At 38.5% G+C, this 24,118-nt stretch overlaps 1 protein-coding gene across 1 annotated transcript in view; it reads left to right on the forward strand.

Annotated features, from left to right (window-relative positions):
• LOC127130756 (ABC transporter C family member 10) overlaps positions 1–24,118 on the forward strand; it is a 50,405-nt gene that overhangs the window by 2,941 nt on the left and 23,346 nt on the right. The window contains exons 2-8 of the mRNA XM_051059721.1: positions 11,102–11,691; positions 12,957–13,277; positions 13,411–13,497; positions 13,669–14,262; positions 14,366–14,530; positions 14,632–14,926; positions 15,019–15,233. Coding sequence (XP_050915678.1) covers positions 11,102–11,691; positions 12,957–13,277; positions 13,411–13,497; positions 13,669–14,262; positions 14,366–14,530; positions 14,632–14,926; positions 15,019–15,233 — 2,267 coding nt within the window. The remainder of the gene's footprint in view (positions 1–11,101; positions 11,692–12,956; positions 13,278–13,410; positions 13,498–13,668; positions 14,263–14,365; positions 14,531–14,631; positions 14,927–15,018; positions 15,234–24,118) is intronic.

Below are 24,118 nucleotides of genomic sequence, written 5' to 3' on the forward strand. Positions count from 1 at the left end.
AATCACACACCTAGCAGGAAATAAGCCTAGCTAATACACTCAGAGTGGCAGCACACTCACACACATGGAAGTTAAATAAAAACTTCACAAAGCAGCACACATACAGAAGTTAAATCTAAAATCTAAACTTCAACACACAGCAGCTGCAGGGGAGGGAATCTGTCATGAGAGTCTGTTGTAGAGACCCACTCTGTTTGTCAGGGGTTATTACTCCCCCTTTTTGTCAAAAATGTTGCCAAAGCCAACAACATAACCAGAGAACAATGACAGAGTTACAGACTTGGTTTTACTTCACAGTTTCAACCAAGTTAGCATCCACTTGATCTTGCTTCACAGCTTTGATCAAGTAATCACCCACTTTTGCTTCACAGTAGGTACCACCATATCAGATGCCATGATTTTGTTCCTGACATCCAGAACTACTCCTGCATGAATAGCATCCTTGAACTCCTGCAGGTACATTGGCCTTCTCACGGTAGGGTGTCTCCTTACCCTCTTGTAGCCACACTTGTTGCAAGTAGCATAGCTATGATATGTTGACCAATCAGAGCATAGTACCAATTGTTTAATAGGCAGAGATATTAAACAATACATCCCAAACATCAGTGGTTGCTATAAGGTCTCAGAGAGACATATTCCCAGTTTGCTCCTTAAGTTTTCAAACTGAGTAGCATCCAGAGCCTTTGTAAATATGTCAGCCAGTTGAAGGTCCGTGGCTACATGTTCCAAAGTGATCACTGTAAGACCCCAATTTTGGTCCTAAGATCCCTCATGGCCCATAACATCTCATATCATGACCTCAAGGATCATTGCATACCCTAGCTTCCCTCTTAGTGGGTGGGGTACCTTGTGAGTGTGGTTCTTGATCACCAAGCATGTGTTGCACTTGTATGTCATTGCTTTTCATATGTTTACTAACCAAAAGTACAAAAATATTGTCATCTAACCATGTTGCTTGCAGATGAAGCCAACTAGGTCAAAACAGTCAAATCAGCCATTGAGCGATGAATGGTGACCATTCTTGAAGAATTTGGGCACCATGATCATTCATCAAGAGTTCATATAACTTGTGATATCATTTTGAATCAAGATCTTATGTGAAAGAGGCTTGGAATTCATCAGAGCATGGCTCAGTCAACCAAAACCCTAGAAAAGTCAACTGTAGTCAACTGTGGTCAACTGTGGTCAACTGTGCATTTAATCAGGAATTGGAAGGTGTGAGATGGTTGGAAAAGTCTCACTCATGTCCATAAGAGCCTCATTTGGCATTTCAAAGATCGTCATTGAAGAATTTGAAGTCAGGCAAAAAGTTTCCCAAAATGGAAATGACCTGTAATTCTCACCTGCCCAAAATGGAAAGTTTTTCTCCCAAAAATTACATGTCCAAGAATGCTTCAAATCAAATTTTGTCCAACAGGAAAGTTGAAGATCTTGATCTCACCATTCCAAAAAGTCCAAGAACTTGAAATTCCCATGTGTGGTTAGCAAGATATGATCCAATCATTTTCCAAAAATGCCTAAATTCAAAGTGCCATAACTTTCACATGGAATGGCCAAATTGGATGGTTCTTCTTTGAGCAAACCACATTTTATGTGTACTATCCAAATCCATCATCACATTTTGCCAAAAGCCTTCACATAAAAAGGTCATTTTTCAAGTGTACCAATTAAAAAGCCAAGGGCAAAAAGGTCCAAATTTCAAAGTACAAAGAATTTTGACATGGGACCAATTCCAATAGCTTCCAAATATGATTTATGATTTGCTCAAGGTGAAAAAAAACTGTTACATTGGTTCTAGTCATCCAAGGGCAAAAAGGCCAAAGTGCATTACAAGCTCATTTTCACTAATCACCCAATTTTGTGCTAATCATGATTAAAGAGTGGATTAAGGGCAAGTATAAGAGCCTAATTCTAACAGAATTGAAGGATCCATAATCACTTTTTCAGATCCAATCCAAAAAAATCACAAATTCTCTCAAAATTCTCCAAGTTTCATCTTCACTTTTTCCATCAATTCTTCAAGAATTTGCTAATGCTTGTGCTAGTTGATGCTTGATTCTTCCTCTGCAGGTCTCGGATGATTTCTGTTTTTGGTAATTGAAGCAAGAAACGCATGGAAACTCCAACTGTCCAAGCCTTGAACATCAATGGCAGCTGCAAAAATCGACGGATCCATGCACTCTTGAGCTGAAATTTCTTCACCAATCACCTTCATAATCATTGTACTTCATCTATTTTCAAGAATTGGAGCAAAACAGCCACGGATTTCACAGTTGGTTCATCAAGAGGTAAGATTTCAATGTCTTCGATTCTTGCAATTGTTATATGGATTCAATAGTGCCTTGAACGTAGATCATTTTGACGTTTGAACCATGCGATTTCATCCACTATGCATCAAGATTTTTGGATTTAAAGTTTGTGTGACAAATCTATTTTGGATTGGAGCTTTATGTATGTTAACTTATACACAAAACCATTGCCATATTTATGACCTACGCTGAGAGACGGAGAGAACGGTATATCATTTGTGCATTTTGGTTGAGAAATGGCCATAACCGAAATCTGGAATTGATGAGGATGAAGGACGATGAAGAACATCAAGAAATCTGGAAAAATCGCGTGTAGATCCGCTTCCGTGCCTGGCCATTTTCAAAACCTGTTTGGCGCCGGTTTCGTCCAATAGGAAGCCGCCAGCGCTTTTAATGAAGCTGCGCGTTTTGGCCCTGGCGAAGAGAATTACAAGAATGCCACCCGCTGATAATTAATCCACTTAATTCATTAAATAATTATTTCATAATTTAATAAAACTTCAAAAAATCATAGACTAATCATCCTTAATCCAAATTGAATGGGACTTTTTTTACTGGATTCCAAATTTCCTCTAGTTTGTTTTAGGCATAGTAGTTCAAGTTGTGCCTGGTGATTTTTTGGATTTGTCTAATGATTTTTGACATGTATGCTATATATGTATGTTTCACCATTTTGATCACAAAATAATCATGCATTATCCAAATTGAATGAAATTTCATATGCTTGTTCTTGACTCTCTCCTGGAGATTTTGAAGTATAGTTTGTAATTTTTGGACCCCTGGATTGGTAGATATGACATAATCTTTTTGAGTGTGACAATATGTGTCACACTATGCTATGCTGTGTTCATGATTTAATTTTCCATGCTTACACTAGGCCTATGGCTCTGATTTTTTGCATGAGATACCTTGTATAGGTCTAGTTTCACCATGAATTTTTGTAGGAATTGTTGATTCATTTCCTATTTGATTGACATTTTTGATTGCTGTTTAGCATTTTAGGATTGTGTCTTGAGTAGTAAACTTACATGTCTTGTGAAATGCTCATTTCTTACCATATGAATGTGAAATTTGGTGGAGTGTTTCTTGACATGTTTAGCTCAAAATTGGCTTTGGTCCCATTCATTTCTCATTTGATTTCACTGTTTTGCAATTGATTGAAGTTGGTGTACACTTTGTGACCTAGTTTAGGTTGATTTTTGCATGCCATGACATGTTGAATTTAATTTCCCTACTTCCATTATCCAAATGCTATGAAATTTGATAGGTAGCTCATTGGATATGTTCTGTTTAGTATAGAATTTTTGTGGAATTTATTGAGCTGTTTTGATATTTGTTTGAGTGTGATCATTCTGTTCACTCATATATGGTTCGCACTTGTTTACTTTGATCTAAATTGTGCATAAAATGAAATTGGTGCATTGTTTTGATATGAGGCCAATTGGTCCTTCTTCTTAATTGAATTATCTTGGTTTTGATCTTGTTTCACTTGCTGTTTTAAGATTTTTCCATCCTTTGGACCCTAGGCTTGTCCTAGTGGTCTTGTTACTCATGTTTGAGTTTGACTTTGACTTTTCAGGTTAAGAAGCAAAGTGCTTTAAAGGAACTAATGCAAGTTGAATTGTTTCATTTGATTATTGTGAACTAACTTGTTTGTCTTGTAGGGTGCTTGGTTCACTTGAGCTTTATGCTATGCACATATTGTATTGTTTGATTGTACATTGGTCGTTGATTCTTATGTTGTTGCTTTGTTTATGTTGGGATGCTGATTATATTTGATTGATTTCAGGTACCCTTAGTTGCTCAGTTCTCTTAAGAACTTGCATTGCTTTGCTTGTATAGCATTTGCATTGAGGTAGACTCTCTTATCTTCATGTAGTCTGGAAGACCTGGCTTGTTATTTAGCCAGGCAACTGTCTGAAGTCCTCCTTAAGAGGCAATGTTTGTGATTGTTTATGTTTGTCCCCAAGCAGGTAAAGTCCTTTTAATAAGGCAATTGGTGGATATAAGAGATATGCAACCTATCTCCCACTATTCTGTGTGTCTTCTCCTTGCTCCCATTACATGGTTGTAGCATTGGGATCCAAACCCAAGATCTATCGAGTCTAATTTGTGGAGAGAGTTCCCCCTTTCTGAACTCCCGCACCTTCTGATATTCAATGCTCTCCCTGACCAGGGATAAGAGTGATGAGGCACACCCCTCATATCCATTCATCTGCTTCACCTTAGCCTCTCAATGGCAAGGTTAAGAGCAATATTAACCCTATTCCAGTTGGCTTTAATGCCTCACCCCCTTGTTTGAGCCTGATGCTTGCATATAGTGTGTGATAAATGACCTTGTTTGATTATTTGCTTGATTCATCTATACATGATTACTTGTTTGCCATTGTGCATTTACCACCATTGATTGCCATTAGTGCATCATCCTTTCATTTGTCCTTGTGACATTGATGTTTTCCCATTGAGGACAATTGTAAGTCCATGTTGATTGGCTTTTGTTCCTATGACATGAAAGGGATAGAGTGTAAGACCACTTCATTGGTCACTCATATCCTCTGTGCTCTTTGATTGAGCTTGTTGTTGTATGTGAGGATTCATTGTAAGCCCATGTAATTTGGCATTTGTTTTCCTATGACCATATGTGGAGGTTAACCTAAGTCCAGATAGATTGGCAGTTGACTTCCATGTTTGTTTTTGTTTCACTTTATGAGATTGGAGTAAGACCATTTATTGGCATCCGGTATCATTGTTCATTTTAGGAGATTGGTGTAAATCCATTTATTGGTATCCGGTATCCGCTTTTGTGTGAGATTGGAATAAGACCATTGAGTGGCATCCGGTATCACCTTGTCTGTTATTCTACTAACTTGCTTTGTTCCTCATTCCAAAGGACACACTTGAATCATCTTCTATATGATTTCAAGAGGTGAACCTCTAGGAAGTTTTACACTCCACCATCCATACCCCTCTTGTTTCAAATCCTTTTCACATTGTTGACTTTTCAAACTTGTATATACATGTTGTGCAAACATTCTCACCTTCTTTCCAAATTAGAAACCTGGACCTTAAGTCCATGATTTTCCAAACTTCATTTTTGTAAATACTTCATTTCGAATTGACTTTAATCATACTTTGACCATACTTTGTAAATAATCCAAATCAATTAACTTCACCCATTCAAATGACTTTGTGGCTTTGTCCATGTTTGTTAAGTTTTCATACATTAGCTATAGGTTTGATTTACCCTAGTTGGTTGATATTAATCTCACTTATTTGTCCTTAGTTGATTGAATTGTAAGTATTCCTTGCTTATTATAGGGTTAACCCCTCTCTAGCAAGTTGAAGCTTTTCTCACATGGTGGACTTGTTGTTTCTTAAGGTTGAGTTTTCTCCCGTGGGTAACGTAAGACCTTAGTGCTTTTGTTTTAAAATTGAATCCACTAACTTTTGGAAGTTTTTAGCCGAACTACGGCGTTTTGATCCTTACCTTTGATGGAAGGTACGTAGGCAACGGGTTCATCCGTTCGAACACAAAAATAATTAACATGTACATTCTTTTCTCATCATCCCATTCATGTTTGCACAATATGTCAAAAATAAATAAACATTTTTCTTATACAACAAGTGTGAAAAAGGTTCCCTAGGAGTACCTAGGACGTGATGGGTGCCTAACACCTTCCCATTGCGTAATTTACCCCTTACCCCGATCTCTGATCTTTTCATTGATTTTCTACGTGTAAAACTTCTTAGGCTTTTGTTCGCTTTTTAGCCAGTCCTTTGGATAAATAAAAGTGCGGTGGCGACTCTATTTACTTGTATACTTTGCTTATGATTTAATCAATAGATCATATAGCGACGAATACACCGCTACAGAAAAGTGGCGACTCTGCTGGGGACAGAGTTTCCTTGGTGGTATTGCCTACTTTTCACCCTTGTTGTATGATATATTATTATTTGTTATTTGACATATTTTTGTACAATTTGGGATAACTGTATTGATTGTAATGTTTGAATTGCTTGATATATAATTGCTATTTGCTTTGGTGATCTCTGTGAGATGAGTTCTGTACCCGAACTCGAGTGCACCTTAGGATAGGGGAATGGCATAGTCTTGTTGACTGGTGTGGAGTATTCCTTAGCCAGTTGACTTGCGAGTCCATTCACTTGGTGGAGGTCATGTTGGATTAATAATGTCACACAAGTTATTTGTGGTTAGGCATTATTCTTTCAATCATGTGCCTTAGAAGCCAAGGACCTTAGTTTACCAAACCCATCTTGGCCTATTTTTTAGGACGTAGTGCGGAGGTCGTTCAGATGTAAGATCTGATGCAATTGTTACGCGATACTACACTCATAAGAGTCTCTCTTGAGAATATTTTTGGAATACGAGTATTCGTTCCTCCGATAATATCCGAGAGATGGGACGATGATTATGGGAACCTCTGGTAGAACATGTCTGGCAGGTTTAAACCCTAGTACACTCCCTTTGGGTGGTTCTTAACCAAGACTCCATGCTCGTGACTCTCAGCAAACCCGTGATTCATGGTTGAGTCGTTCAGATAACCTTAGTATCAATGGAACTTGGGCGTTGATAAGGTGTAAACCATAATCCGCCAAAATGGATGATTGATATTAAGGATGTCAGAGCCGGTTCATGTACCGTTAATATCAATGGAACTTGGGTGTCGATAAGGTGAAAACCTAAATCCACCAAAATGGATGATTGATATTAGGGATGCAATGAGCTTTCCCATGACCTTTGTCTGGTGTGCTTTGCTTGATCCTTGAGTGTGATTGTTGCATTCATGCATTCATGCATTCATCTGCATCCATATCATCGGATAAAAAGAGAAAATTTTCAAGGAACTTCAAAGGAGTTTATTTGCAAAAATGTTCAAACACGAAAAAACCTGGAAAATTTTTTCACCTGATATATCTGATGAGATATTCTCATATACGATCAAAGTGTTAATATTTCAAAGTTTGCAAGTGAAACCTTTGAGTTCCTTTGAGATAAAAACAAGCATATGCACAAACACTTCATGCATCATTTGCATAAGCAGGCGTCGTTCTCAGCTTCTGGTCCTGTGGTCTGATCCCCGTGCTCTTCATTTATTTTGAAGACGCACTTTGCCGGTACTATACCAGAGCCATCTCTGCCAGATGTGATGGATCATTTTGAGCAAGAGAATTATGAACTCAGAGGAGGATTTGCCAGACCAAGTGTTCTGAAGGATTTATTCCTATTGCTGGTTTGGGGAAGATGATCGAGCTGGAAGACAACAGATCCCGGGCTGGCATTGGCTACTGTTCTGGGGCATTCAATGAGCAAGGTCTGTTCACAAGTGGAGGTTTCATCCACGATGATCAGCCTGAAGAGGAAGCTGCTGCTATCTTGGAAGAGGATACAGAAGATCTGAACAACTTCGTTATTCCTAGTGGTGTCTGCCACAATTGGGTCGCTGTATATGTTCCTACAGTTATCCATAGATCAGAGTAAATTGTTCACTTTGTTTAAAACCCTTTTCCCATGCCAAAAGGAGAAGTGATGACATTGTTGGCAGCATATATACAATGATGTTTTCATTCAATTAATGCATTGTCAAACATTTGTTTTCACTTTTTGCTTTTGCATGAAATCAGTGATCACAAAAAACCCATAAAAACAAGAATAAAAGCAATCTTTTTCATCTGCATAAATGATTTGCTTGTTTAAATTCAAAAAGCTTTTCATATCCAGAATCATTATGCAGGGATTTCTAAACCCATTGAACATAATGATCCAACGCCATCTCCCAATCTTGAATTCTTTGTATTCGAAGCAGAGGAAGATGATGTTGAAGGGGATTCCTGATGAGATTACCCGACTTCTTGAGCACAAAGGAAGCTCATTCAGCTGTATCATGAGAATCAGCAGAACAGTCAAACTGGGGCATTACAAATGTAATGTAAAAAAAAAGGGAAGAAAAGAGAAGAGGGTGAAAAGATGAAAAATCAAAAATCAGGAAAATTTTTTCAAATCTTTTCAAAAGAAAAAAGAAAAAAGCATACCCTTAAGTCCCTAGTTGACTGATGCTGAATGGACTCAGAGTCGTTATGACCAGCTGAATTTGATTGAAGAGAAGCGATTAACTGCCATGTGTCATGGTCAGTTATATCTGCAGAGAATGAAGAAAGCATTCAATAAGAAGGTCAAGCCTCGTGTGTTCAGAGAAGGTGACCTCGTGCTCAAGAAAGTTTTGTCTTTCGTGCCCGATTCCAGGGGCAAGTGGACTCCAAACTACGAGGGTCCATATGTTGTTAAGAGAGCCTTTTCAGGCGGAGCTTTAATGCTTACAACAATGGATGGGGAGGATTTCACTCGTCCTGTGAATTCAGATGCAGTCAAGAAATACTTTGCCTAAAAAAAAGTATATGCAAATGAAAACAGAATAGCTCGTTAAGTTGAAAACCCGAAAGGGCGGCTTAGGCAAAAATGAGCGTCTCGGTGGAGAACCCGCAAGGGTAATCCAGGCAAAAGTTAGAGACTTGGAAAAAAGTATATTTGCATCCCGCTAGATTGAGTACCTCACCTTGGGGCAATCTAGGCAAAAATTAGGGATTTGGCAAGTAACTGCATCCTGACAAGATTTTCTGGTCACCAGCCGTCTTTTCGTCAGGGATCCTCGATTCGTCGTCAACTGAAGCTTCGAATACATCGAGATTCAAATTGGTAGAGAAAGGATCATTATGTTCAATGTAGCCCTCTTCCAATATATATCACTGATTTCAAATTTGTACAGATCTATGGAGTCTTGCCATTTGCAGGCTACCATTCCATCAAATAAATTTGAGCTTTTTACCCAATTATTTGCATTCTTATTTTGTTCAATTCGACAAATGTTTTGCATGTTTTAATTGATAAAATGTCATTGTTTTTAAACAAATCAAATTTTTCAAAATTGTTGTTTTAAACAAAGTGAATATTCACAATGATGAAAGGATACCTGAGGATGTCTCAGTGCTCTCCCAAGGGTGGTATGATTCCCAACAGGTAAGACTTTTGTTCATGTTCCTGGTTTGGTTGTATCCCTCTCTCCAGATCTTTGTTGGGGTTGTTCCTCAAACAGAGTTGTTGATGGGGTTGTTCCCCAGCATAATCGTAAGCAGAGTGTTGTTGAAGACTCAGTTTTCTCCAGCAGCAGTTTCTCTCCAGCATGGATGTTATTTTTGGAAGATTCAGTCAGTGGGTTGTTATACCCGTATTTTATCTATCCCCTCAGCGCAGCCGCGAGCGGAGCGGGTATTGATATCCCCGTTGTAGTCGCTAGCAGAGTTGTTGTTACTCTCTCCAGTGCAGTTGCCAGTAGAGTTGTTGATTTCTCTCTATCAGAGTATTGGTTCTCCTCAGCAGAGCGGGATTTATTTTTCCTACTCAGCGGTTGATTGGGCTGATGTCCCAGTATTTTTCATCCATCTCTCCCCAGCATTGTCTGCAGAATGGTTGTTGTGGCAATATTGCCTGTCGAATCTCCTCCAATCCCCAGTACGGTCGGTTGATAGCTCCGTCATCCAGAGATTGGATTGATTTCCTGATTGTTTTTGATCCTCAGTAGAGTGGCTTTTATTGCAGAGTCTACTGATGTGATCCTTCAGATGCATATTCTCCCCAAGTAGAGTGGTTTGTTGCAGAACCTACTTGTGTGGTGTTTTCTCCTTCAGTGGGTTGTTCCCCGAAAGAGTAGCTGACGGCTTTCCCCAGTAGAGTTGCTTATGCAGTTAGATTCTACTTGGATGATTTTGTTCTCCTGCAGTGGGTTGTTCCCCGGAATTGTTTGGAGTTGCTTTTGCAACAATTCTTATTGTGCTGTGAACTGTTGTTTCTCAATTGAAACTGGGATCCCCTGCAGATGTTTTGGGATTTTCTCTTGTTCCCAACAGATTCGTCTTGGTGGCGGTTTTGCCCGTTGTGACTTTCTGTGCCCTAATTGGGACTTTCGCTGATCCGTTACTCAGAGATTTGGTGTATCCTGATATCTCTGCTTCCCCTGCAGTATCCGCAGATCTTTGCTGTATAACATGCAGATTTCCACAGATTGGCTTTCCAGCTGGTTTTTCCCCATGGAAGTATAATACCGGGCGTTTGATTCCTGGGCTGTTGTGTTAGATATGTCTGTTTTGTCAGCATTCATCAAACATAAACACGCATATTCATGCATATTCATGAAACATTCAGATATTCATGTTGCATTGTTTGCCATATATCTCTTGTTTGTTTTGTCTCACTACGCCAAAAATGACTTTTAACAGCGCATCTTAGACAGCGCTTTTAAAAGAAAGCGCTGTCTAAGGTTAAAATTAAAATAAAACACGGAAAATGTTCCAAAAAAATAATGAAAGCGTTGTCTAAGGGGGGGTCTTAGACAGCGCTTTCTAAAAGCGCTGTCTAAGACCCCCCCTTAGACAGCGCTTTTAGAAAGCGCTTTTAAATATAGACCTTAGTCAGCGCTTTTGATAAAGCGCTGTCTAAAGTCTTTAAATTAAAAAAAAAATTAAAACCAAAAGCGCTGTCTAAGGGGGGGTTTAGAAAGCGCTTTTGGAAAGCGCTGTCTAAGGCATACCTTAGAAAGCGCTTTCCACAAAAGCGCTGTCTAAGGTCTAATTAAAATAAAATTTCAGACTCCATTTCAATTTTCGTTCTCTGTTCTTTTGTTTTCCCTCCTGCGAACGTTGAAACCCTATCAGCGAAAACCATAACAGCGAACACGAATACACTTCCATTTTTCGGTTTCAATCATTGAACGTGTTTGAAGAATCGTACGTGTCTCGACATTTGGGTGTTGACTTCGTTTTTCGTTTCTACTGTTCTTCATTTCTTGCGGTATGTTCTTCAATATTTCTTCATTTCTTCGTTTCTGCTATAAACTGTGCTTTATCCTTGTTTTATGTAATCGTTAGTATGCACTTGTCCTTCAAAGTAGGAGTGGATGTTCTATCTTTTCCTGGGGCAATTTTATTGCTATTATGCACATATAGGGAATCTAAGTGTAGCGACACTGACAGAGAAATCAATGGAAGCCTTTACGCTCCTTTAAATGGTGAGTCAAATAAAGACGATTCCGTTAGCCGCGTGACACTATTTGTGAAAGCTGGATTCTTCAGTAGGATTTCATTTTGGTGGCTGAATTCTTTGATGAAAAGTGGTAAAGAGAAAACACTTCAGGACGAAGATGTGCCGATGTTGAGGGAGGAAGATAGAGCAGAAAGTTGTTATTCGATGTTTCTAGAGCAATTAAACAAGCAAAATCAGAAGGATCCATCCTCACAACCATCTGTTTTGAAGACAATGGTTTTATGTCATTCGAGAGAAATTTTGATCTCTGGATTCTTTGCATTGCTTAAGGTACTTGCAATGTCTTCTGGACCTATGCTTTTGAATTCCTTTATATTAGTTGCCGAGGGTTATGAGAGTTTCAAATACGAAGGTTTTGTATTGGCTATAGCACTTTTCGTAATAAAAATTATAGAATCCCTGTCACAAAGGCAGTGGTACTTCCGCTCGAGACTCATCGGTCTCAAAGTTAGGTCGCTGCTAACTGCAGCCGTTTATAAAAAGCAACTGAGGTTATCCAATTCTGCTAGATTGACGCACTCTAGCGGTGAGATAATGAATTATGTGACTGTGGATGCTTATAGAATCGGAGAGTTTCCGTTTTGGTTTCACCAAACATGGACTACTAGCTTTCAGCTATGTATCTCATTAGTAATACTTTTCCGTGCCGTTGGGCTAGCTACAATTGCCTCCTTGGTAGTGATAGTTATCACTGTACTTTGCAATACACCAGTTGCAAAGTTACAACACAAGTTTCAAAGCAAGCTAATGGTGGCACAAGATGCAAGATTGAAGGCTACTTCTGAGGCTCTTGTTAACATGAAAGTACTGAAGTTGTATGCATGGGAAACCAGCTTTAAGAATTCTATAGAAGGATTAAGAAATGAGGAGCTTAAATGGTTGTCAGCAGTGCAATTGAGAAAGGCATACAACGCATTTCTCTTTTGGTCATCACCTGTTTTGGTGTCTGCTGTTACGTTTGGAGCGTGTTATTTTCTTAACGTTCCTTTGCATGCGAATAATGTTTTCACTTTTGTGGCAACTTTACGCCTTGTTCAAGAACCGATTAGATCCATTCCCGATGTTATTGGGGTGGTCATTCAGGAAAAAGTTGCATTCACTCGGATTCTAAAATTCCTCGAGGCACCTGAACTGCAGAGTGAAAGTGTTAGGAATAGGTATTCTGATGGTAATAGGAGGGGATCAATTTCAATCAAGTCTGCTGAATTTTCATGGGAAGATAGTAATGTGTCAAAGTCAACTTTGAGAAATATAAATTTGGAAGTTAGCCCTGGACAAAAGGTCGCAATTTGTGGAGAGGTTGGCTCAGGAAAATCATCTCTCTTAGCAGCAATTCTCAGAGAAGTTCCTAACACTCATGGGAAAGTAAGATTTTGTTCCTTTTTTAAGTTATATAAACTCTGTCATACTTTCAATAATTATAACTTTCATCGCATTACCATTATAACTTTGTCATACTTTCAATAATTATAACTTTCTGTCATTCATTTGACAATTAATATTAAGAGGTATTTGTTATCTTTTCTGAATTACAGATTGATGTTTATGGGAAGTTTGCGTATGTGTCTCAAACAACATGGATACAGACAGGTTCAATAAGGGATAACATATTGTTTGGATCACCTATGGATGCTCAAAAATATCAGAAAACACTTCAGAGGTCGTCACTAGAGAAAGACCTTGAGTTGCTTCCCCATGGTGATCTCACTGAAATAGGAGAGAGAGGGGTTAACTTGAGTGGTGGTCAGAAGCAGCGAATTCAACTTGCTCGCGCTCTTTATCAGGATGCTGATATATATCTCTTGGACGATCCATTCAGTGTTGTTGATGCACATACTGCCACAAATTTGTTTAATGTAAGGTCAACATCCTTTCTTCTCATACTGTGTTCAAATATTGTAAATATTTCAAATGCTTCCTTCCTACAAGCATGCACGCACACACTTTTTATAAAATAGTTATATGATTATAACGCTATTAATTTGACAGGAATACATTATGGAAGGACTTGCTGAGAAGACGGTCTTGCTTGTAACTCATCAAGTTGACTTTCTTCCAGCATTTGATTTTGTTTTGGTAATTTTATACATCTTAAATCACTGATTATGTTTATCTCATTGTTATTTGCTTTTCTTTTCTTTTTCTGCGTGTAATCAATAGTTGTAAATTTTGTTATGCGTTCAAATTAGCAGTTGTTATTTAATCTTCGGCTAACTGAAAATTATGCATTCAAATTTTGCGGTACAGTTGATGTCAGATGGAGAAATCCTACAGGCTGCTACTTATCATGATTTGTTAACATCATGCAAAGATTTTCAGGATCTTGTGAATGCTCACAGAGAAACTGCTGGTTCTGAGGGGCTTATGGATGTTACTTCTTCTGAAAGACATTCAAGTTCTGCTAAAGAGATAAGAAAAATACACGTGGAGAAGGAAAAGGAGTTCGAAGCACCAAAAGGCGATCAATTGATTAAGCAAGAAGAGAGAGAGATAGGAGACCATGGCCTTAAGCCATACTTACAGTATTTGAATCAGAACAAAGGATACGCATACTTCTTGATCGCTTCTCTATTTCACCTTATATTTGTGATTGGTCAGATATTGCAAAACTCGTGGATGGCTGCTAATGTTGACAATCCTAAAGTCAGCACTCTGAGATTGATTCTAGTTTACTTGTTGATTGGAGTTACTTCAGCAGTGTTCTTATTCATGAGAAGTCTTCTTACAGTTGCTCTGGGTCTTCAGTCTTCGAAGTCTTTGTTTTTACAACTACTAAACTCCCTTTTTCGTGCACCTATGCTGTTTTATGATTCGACGCCTTTGGGACGTATACTCAGTAGGGTAAGCATGCTTAACATTATCTATTTTCTGTTTTTCATTTAAGTTTAATGCAATGAAAGGGAAATACAAATACTTATGTTTTGACTCTTATTTCGTTGTTTAGGTCTCTTCTGATCTTAGCATTGTTGATCTTGATGTTCCATTTGGCCTTCTTTTTGCTGTGGCAGCTACTACGACTTGTTATGCAAGTCTAACTGTTTTAGCAGTAGTTACTTGGCAAGTCTTGTTTGTCTCCATACCGATGATTTATTTTGCACTGCGCTTGCAAGTAATGAACAAATTCTTTGAATTTTAACATTGATATATTATAGTATTTTTTCATAGATTTAAAATGTGCTAGTTGATAAGTCTAACTTTTTTTTCATGCAGAGATACTACTTTGCTACAGCAAAAGAACTGATGCGGATGAATGGCATAACAAAATCCTTTATAGCTAATCATCTTGCAGAATCAGTTGCTGGTGCTGTGACAATAAGGGCTTTTGAAGAAGAAGATCGTTTTTTCGTAAAGAACCTTGATCTAATTGATATCAATGCTGCTCCTTTCTTTCATAGTTTTGCGGCAAATGAGTGGTTGATTCAGCGGTTAGAAACAGTGAGTGCAGTTGTTCTTGCATCTGCTGCACTTTGTATGGTTGTACTTCCAACCGGAACATTCTCCTCCGGTGAGATAACTTCTACTACTGTATTTAGAATGTCCCTTTAACTGCTTTGTCTTATGGAGGTATTAAAATTTCAACAAATGATGTTATTTCAGGAGTTATTGGCATGGCTCTCTCATACGGTCTTTCACTTAATGCTTCCTTAGTATTTTCAATTCAATACCAATGCAATACAGCAAATTATATAATATCAGTGGAGAGATTGAACCAATATATGCATGTACCAAGTGAGGCTCCAGAGTTAATCGAAGGAAACCGTCCTCCGTTGAACTGGCCAGTTGTTGGTAGAGTAGAAATAAAGGAACTACAGGTGATTATTTATTATTTTGATACATTTAAGGCAAAATTGGTTTGAATTGGTATATATATATATTTGTTAGCCAAAAATTGGTAGAAAAAAGGCCAAAATGGCATATATAAAATGTGATAATTGTCTGTCAAAATCTGGTTGAAAACAGGTAGAAATTCTGGTTTATAAACCTGGAAAAAATGTGGTTTAAAAAAAAAGCTTCAAAAATTTTCGTAAACCTTAGACAGCGCTTTTGTAAAAAGCGCTGTCTAAGGGGGGGATTAGAAAGCGCTTTAGGCAAAAGTGCTGTCTAAGGGGGGGCTTAGACAGCGCTTTTTGAAAAGCGCTGTCTAAGGTATACCTAAAAAAATTAAAATAGGAGGGTCTTAGAAAGCGCTTTTGGCCAAAGCGCTGTCTAAGGGGGTGGGGCTTAGACAGCGCTTTTCAAAAGCGCTGTCTAAGGTATACCTAAAAAATTTAAAATAAGAGGGTCTTATAAAGCGCTTTTGGCAAAAGCGCTGTCTAAGGTGGGGGGCTTAGACAGCGCTTTTAAGATTTAAAAAAGCGCTGTCTAAACCTTTAGCAGCGGAGGTTTAGACAGCGCTTTAAAGCGCTGTCTAAGGCTAAAAAAAGCGCTGTCTAAGGTCTTGTTTGTTGTAGTGTCTCCTGCTATGGGTTTCATAGATCTCTCTAAAAGATCTTCCCAAGCGGATGTCGGGTTTTAAATCTCTCCACATAGAGTCAGCCCCGTAAGCAGAAAAAGTCTGTCTTTCCTTCTGTAGTTCCCCACTGAGATACATCCTCGTGGATGACGGTTTCTTCCGTTTCCCTCCCAACACACATTGGGACGGGTTTTCCCTTTTGAGTTACATCCTCATTAGGACGAGTCTTGATTCAGTCCGCCTTTTTTGGTTCGATCCCCAAACTGGCTTTCTTTCAACTGTCTCTCGTGCTTCCCTGTGGTATAAATGAATAGTTGCTTACTAACCGGCGCTCATTCATCTTATCCTCAGTGGAATCTTTTTGGGCCTCTGCCTACAAACCAGCAGTTGTAAGTCCTATCTTTGCGGTTTTTTCTACCTACAACCCGGTAGTTATGAACCTGTTTTCTCCCCTAACGGAGTTAACTTTGTTGTTCATCCCAACCAATGACAATTCCCCTTCTGTGGTTTTCTATCCAATCTTTGGTAGATGTAATCCCCTCTTTGTGTTTATCTTCATTTAGTATTCAATGTTGATATTCCCAGCAAGTCTTTTGTGGATAATTGTCGTATGCTAGCAATTTTATCCCCAGCGGGTCCCTTCACCGTTTGTCAGTGATTGTGTTCCCCGGATCATTGATGTATCCCCGGTGAGTCTTCTTTCATTTACCCTCTTGTTGGTAATGTCTGTTGCTCCCTTGGATTGGTCATCTTTATATACCTAGTTTTGGTATCCCGATGCCTTTCATTTCGGATTTTATCCTATAAACAACCTACAACCCGGTTCAGGATAATATTCCTTTGCGAGGTTATTATTCACGTTTTGACGGCTATGAATAATATATCTCGTGCGCTCTTCAGTTGAAACCTTTTTGCGTTTCCCTAGTCGAGTAAGATTCGTTATTTTCCCTTTGCGGAGTCGAATATTTCTTCGTTGTTGGATAATTGCCGGGTGCTTGCAATTTATCCTTTGAGTTGTCTTTCGGTCACCCGGATGCTTGGTATCGATTGTCTCTCTTTTTGGTTAGCCACCTATTATATACTTTGGTATCTCTGGTGTCTCTTCCTTTTCGAGTATATTATTCACGGTTTGCCGGTAATGAATAATATGTCTCATGCGCTCTTTGGTTGGAATCCTTGTTGATTATCCCCAGTAGAGTAAGATTCGTATTCCTTGTGGAATCGAATATCCATCCTATAAACAAGACTGTTGTTCTAGCTTTCTTCAGGATGTTGAGTGTTTTGGAACACAAACCAATTCACATTTTCGGATTTTTATCCTATAAACAACCTACAACCCGGTTCAGGATAATCTTCCTTTTGAGTATTTTATCCACGTTCTGACGGTAATGGATATTATATCTCGTTCGCTCTTGGGTCAATCTTTTGATTGTTTTTCTCCGCAGAGTAAGATTCGTATTCCTTGTGGAATCGAATATCCATCCTATAAACAAGTCCGCTTTTCTAGCTTTCTTCAGGATGATGAGTGTTTTGGCATATACACCAATTCACATTTCCGGATTTTATCCTATAAACAACCTACAACCCGGTTCAGGATAATTTTCCATGCGAGAATATTATCTACGTTTTGACGGCTATAGATAATATATCTCATGCACTCTTCGGTTGAATCCTTTGTTGTTTCCCCAATTGAGTAAGATTTGCATTCTTTATAGAATCAAATGTCCATCCTATAAACAAGTTTGCTTTCGCTCTCTTTAGGATGATGAGTGTTTTAGAACACACACCAATTCACGCTTTGGTCGGTCACCTGTTACATACCTACAACCCGGTATCCCTGGTGTTTCCTTCCTGTCTGCTCCCCATTATGACCTTGGTCCCTTGTGGAGTCAGATTTCCCTGAGTTTATGTACCTTTTTCAGGTCGTTCTCAGATGTTTGGTTGATTGATATCTATCACCCTTATACCGGTCTCAGATATTCATTCTTCCTGAGTTTGTTACTCACTGACCGGTAACATCTCACCCTTTAGCTTCCCCTGGAAAGTCTTTTCTAGATTTCCCCAGCGGGGTTGTGTTTCTATTTGTGTTGCTGTATTGGTGTTCTTCCCAGTATATGCATTTTGCGAGTCAGCTTGAGTCTTTCCAACGAGGGTTTTTCCTTTGGAATTGCTTTTTTCCCCGGCTTGAGTCCTTTACTTCCCCAGTGAGGTCTCCAGTCTGATTTCTGTTATCTCCTAATCAGAGTCGTGTCTTGCGCACGTTGTGTCAGTTTCGTTTCCCCAACTTGAAGTCGTGTCCTGCTCACGCATTCTTTTTCTTTATTATCCCCATAAGAGTCTTAGTAGTCTCTGCTACTGGTGAGTGAATTACTCCGATGGATCGTTTTTCTTCTGTGTGAATCATATTCCCCACAGAATCTATGTCTTTTGCATGCATACACCTGCATCATGAGGTCTCTTAGGGACCAAAATTTGTCTCATTACTATTATTTAAGCCCATTCTACCGTGTCGAGATGAAGATTTCTAAACTTCACTTCTCCGGCTAGAACGACCTTAAATAGGGGCATCTGTAAGACCCCAATTTTGGCCCTAAGATCCCTCATGGCCCATAACATCTCATATCATGACCTCAAGGATCATTGCATACCCTAGCTTCCCTCCTAGTGGGTGGGTTACCTTGTGAGTGTGGTTCTTGATCACCAAGCATGTGTTGCACTTGTATGTCATTGCTTTTCATATGTTTACTAACCAAAAGTACAAAAATATTGTCATTTAACCATGTTGCTTGCAGATGAAGCCAACTAGGTCAAAATAGTCAAATCAGCCATTGAGCGATGAATGGTGACCATTCTTGAAGAATTTGGGCACCATGATCATTCATCAAGAGTTCATATAACTTATGATATCATTTTGAATCAAGATCTTATGTGAAAGAGGCTTGGAATTCATCAGAGCATGACTCAGTCAACCAAAACCCTAGAAAAGTCAACTGTAGTCAACTGTGGTCAACTGTGCATTTAATCAGGAATTGGAAGGTGTGAGATGGTTGGAAAAGTCTCACTCATGTCCATAAGAGCCTCATTTGGCATTTCAAAGATCGTCATTGAAGAATTTGAAGTCAGGCAAAAAGTTTCCCAAAATGGAAATGACCTGTAATTCTCACCTGCCCAAAATGGAAAGTTTTTCTCCCCAAAATTACATGTCCAAGAATGCTTCAAATCAAATTTTGTCCAACAGGAAAGTTGAAGATCTTGATCTCACCATTCCAAAAAGTCCAAGAACTTGAAATGCCCATGTGTGGTTAGCAAGATATGGTCCAATCATTTTCCAAAAATGCCTAAATTCAAAGTGCCATAACTTTCACATGGAATGGCCAAATTGGATGGTTCTTCTTTGAGCAAACCACATTTGATGTGTACTATCCAAATCCATCATCACATTTTGCCAAAAGCCTTCACATAAAAAGGTCATTTTTCAAGTGTACCAATTAAAAAGCCAAGGGCAAAAAGGTCCAAATTTAAAAGTACAAAGAATTTTGACATGGGACCAATTCCAATAGCTTCCAAATATGATTTATGATTTGCTTAAGGTGAAAAAACACTGTTACATTGGTTCTAGTCATCCAAGGGCAAAAAGGCCAAAGTGCATTACAAGCTCATTTTCACTAATCACCCAATTTTGTGCTAATCATGATTAAAGAGTGGATTAAGGGCAAGTATAAGAGCCTAATTCTAACAGAATTGAAGGATCCATAATCACTTTTTCAGATCCAATCCAAAAAAATCACAAATTCTCTCAAAATTCTCCAAGTTTCATCTTCACTTTTTCCATCAATTCTTCAAGAATTTGCTAATGCTTGTGCTAGTTGATGCTTGATTCTTCCTCTGCAGGTCTCGGATGATTTCTGTTTTTGGTAATTGAAGCAAGAAACGCGTGGAAACTCCAACTGTCCAAGCCTTGAACATCAATGGCAGCTGCAAAAATCGACGGATCCATGCACTCTTGAGCTGAAATTTCTTCACCAATCACCTTCATAATCATTGTACTTCATCTGTTTTCAAGAATTGGAGCAAAACAGCCACGGATTTCACAGTTGGTTCATCAAGAGGTAAGATTTCAATGTCTTCGATTCTTGCAATTGTTATATGGATTCAATAGTGCCTTGAACGTAGATCATTTTGACGTTTGAACCATGCGAAATCTGGAAAAATCTGGAAAACAGCCACGGATTTCACAGTTGGTTCATCAAGAAATCTGGAAAAATCGCGTGTAGATCCGCTTCCGTGCCTGGCCATTTTCAAAACATGTTTGGCGTCGGTTTCGTCCAATAGGAAGCCGCCAGCGCTTTTAATGAAGCTGCGCGTTTTGGCCCTGGCGAAGAGAATTACAAGAATGCCACCCGCTGATAATTAATCCACTTAATTCATTAAATAATTATTTCATAATTTAATAAAACTTCAAAAAATCATAGACTAATCATCCTTAATCCAAATTGAATGGGACTTTTTTTACTGGATTCCAAATTTCCTCTAGTTTTTTTTAGGCATAGTAGTTCAAGTTGTGCCTGGTGATTTTTTGGATTTGTCTAATGATTTTTGACATGTATGCTATATATGTATGTTTCACCATTTTGATCACAAAATAATCATGCATTATCCAAATTGAATGAAATTTCATATGCTTGTTCTTGACTCTCTCCTGGAGATTTTGATGTATAGTTTGTAATTTTTGGACCCCTGGATTGGTAGATATGACATAATCTTTTTGAGTGTGACAATATGTGTCACACTATGCTATGCTGTGTTCATGATTTAATTTTCCATGCTTACACTAGGCCTATGGCTCTGATTTTTTGCATGAGATACCTTGTATAGGTCTAGTTTCACCATGAATTTTTGTAGGAATTGTTGATTCATTTCCTATTTGATTGACATTTTTGATTGCTGTTTAGCATTTTAGGATTGTGTCTTGAGTAGTAAACTTACATGTCTTGTGAAATGCTCATTTCTTACCATATGAATGTGAAATTTGGTGGAGTGTTTCTTGACATGTTTAGCTCAAAATTGGCTTTGGTCCCATTCATTTCTCATTTGATTTCACTGTTTTGAAATTGATTGAAGTTGGTGTACACTTTGTGACCTAGTTTAGGTTGATTTTTGCATGCCATGACATGTTGGATTTAATTTCCCTACTTCCATTATCCAAATGCTATGAAATTTTATAGGTAGCTCATTGGATATGTTCTGTTTAGTATAGAATTTTTGTGGAATTTATTGAGCTGTTTTGATATTTGTTTGAGTGTGATCATTCTGTTCACTCATATATGGTTCACACTTGTTTACTTTGATCTAAATTGTGCATAAAATGAAATTGGTGCATTGTTTTGATATGAGGCCAATTGGTCCTTCTTCTTAATTGAATTATCTTGGTTTTGATCTTGTTTCACTTGCTGTTTTAAGATTTTTCCATCCTTTGGACCCTAGGCTTGTCCTAGTGGTCTTGTTACTCATGTTTGAGTTTGACTTTGACTTTTCAGGTTAAGAAGCAAAGTGCTTTAAAGGAACTAATGCAAGTTGAATTGTTTCATTTGATTATTGTGAACTAACTTGTTTGTCTTGTAGGGTGCTTGGTTCACTTGAGCTTTATGCTATGCACATATTGTATTGTTTGATTGTACATTGGTCGTTGATTCTTATGTTGTTGCTTTGTTTATGTTGGGATGCTGATTATATTTGATTGATTTCAGGTACCCTTAGTTGCTCAGTTCTCTTAAGAACTTGCATTGCTTTGCTTGTATAGCATTTGCATTGAGGTAAACTCTCTTATCTTCATGTAGTCTGGAAGACCTGGCTTGTTATTTAGCCAGGCAACTGTCTGAAGTCCTCCTTAAGAGGCAATGTTTGTGATTGTTTATGTTTGTCCCCAAGCAGGTAAAGTCCTTTTAATAAGGCAATTGGTGGATATAAGAGATATGCAACCTATCTCCCACTATTCTGTGTGTCTTCTCCTTGCTCCCATTACATGGTTGTAGCATTGGGATCCAAACTCAAGATCTATCGAGTCTAATTTGTGGAGAGAGTTCCCCCTTTCTGAACTCCCGCACCTTCTGATATTCAATGCTCTCCCTGACCAGGGATAAGAGTGATGAGGCACACCCCTCATATCCATTCATCTGCTTCACCTTAGCCTCTCAATGGCAAGGTTAAGAGCAATATTAACCCTATTCCAGTTGGCTTTAATGCCTCACCCTTGTTTGAGCCTGATGCTTGCATATAGTGTGTGATAAATGACCTTGTTTGATTATTTGCTTGATTCATCTATACATGATTACTTGTTTGCCATTGTGCATTTACCGCCATTGATTGCCATTAGTGCATCATCCTTTCATTTGTCCTTGTGACATTGATGTTTTCCCATTGAGGACAATTGTAAGTCCATGTTGATTGGCTTTTGTTCCTATGACATGGAAGGGATAGAGTGTAAGACCACTTCATTGGTCACTCATATCTTCTGTGCTCTTTGATTGAGCTTGTTGTTGTATGTGAGGATTCATTGTAAGCCCATGTAATTTGGCATTTGTTTTCCTATGACCATATGTGGAGGTTAACCTAAGTCCAGATAGATTGGCAGTTGACTTCCATGTTTGTTTTTGTTTCACTTTATGAGATTGGAGTAAGACCATTTATTGGCATCCGGTATCATTGTTCATTTTAGGAGATTGGTGTAAATCCATTTATTGGTATCCGGTATCCGCTTTTGTGTGAGATTGGAATAAGACCATTGAGTGGCATCCGGTATCACCTTGTCTGTTATTCTACTAACTTGCTTTGTTCCTCATTCCAAAGGACACACTTGAATCATCTTCTATATGATTTCAAGAGGTGAACCTCTAGGAAGTTTTACACTCCACCATCCATACCCCTCTTGTTTCAAATCCTTTTCACATTGTTGACTTTTCAAACTTGTATATACATGTTGTGCAAACATTCTCACCTTCTTTCCAAATTAGAGACCTGGACCTTAAGTCCATGATTTTCCAAACTTCATTTTTGTAAATACTTCATTTCGAATTGCCTTTAATCATACTTTGACCATACTTTGTAAATAATCCAAATCAATTAACTTCACCCATTCAAATGACTTTGTGGCTTTGTCCATGTTTGTTAAGTTTTCATACATTAGCTATAGGTTTGATTTACCCTAGTTGGTTGATATTAATCTCACCTATTTGTCCTTAGTTGATTGAAGTGTAAGTCTTCCTTGCTTATTATAGGGTTAACCCCTCTCTAGCAAGTTGAAGCTTTTCACACATGGTGGGCTTGTTGTTTCTTAAGGTTGAGTTCTCTCCCGTGGGTAACGTAAGACCTTAGTGCTTTTGTTTTAAAATTGAATCCACTAACTTTTGGAAGTTTTTAGCCGAACTACGGCGTTTTGATCCTTACCTTTGATGGAAGGTACGTAGGCAACGGGTTCATCCGTTCGAACACAAAAATAATTAACATGTACATTCTTTTCTCATCATCCCATTCATGTTTGCACAATATGTCAAAAATAAATAAACATTTTTCTTATACAACAAGTGTGAAAAAGGTTCCCTAGGAGTACCTAGGACGTGATGGGTGCCTAACACCTTCCCATTGCGTAATTTACCCCTTACCCCGATCTCTGATCTTTTCATTGGTTTTCTACGTGTAAAACTTCTTAGGCTTTTGTTCGCTTTTTAGCCAGTCCTTTGGATAAATAAAAGTGCGGTGGCGACTCTATTTACTTGTATACTTTGCTTATGATTTAATCAATAGATCATATAGCGATGAATACACCGCTACAATCACCTTGTCTTCCACCAGATCTCTGATGAAGTGGTGCCTAATGTCAATATGTTTGGTCCGGCTGTGTTGGATGGGATTCTTGGAGATATTGATGGCACTGAGATTATCACAGAATAATGTCATGACATTTTGAGTGACATTGTACTCAGTGAGCATCTGTTTCATCAAAACCAGTTGGGAACAACTGCTTCCAGCAGCTATGTATTCAGCCTCTGCAGTGGACAGAGAGACACAATTCTGCTTCTTGCTGAACCAAGATATGAGGTTGCCTCCTAAGAAGAAACATCCACCTGATGTGCTTTTTCTGTCATCAGCACTCCCAGCCCAGTCAGCATCACAGTACCTAGATAGGACAGGCTCAGAACCATGTGAATACAGCATCCCATAGTCACAAGTCCCATTGATGTACTTGAG

Source organism: Lathyrus oleraceus, chromosome 3 (assembly GCF_024323335.1).
Source record: "Lathyrus oleraceus cultivar Zhongwan6 chromosome 3, CAAS_Psat_ZW6_1.0, whole genome shotgun sequence".
Lineage (NCBI taxonomy): Eukaryota > Viridiplantae > Streptophyta > Magnoliopsida > Fabales > Fabaceae > Lathyrus > Lathyrus oleraceus.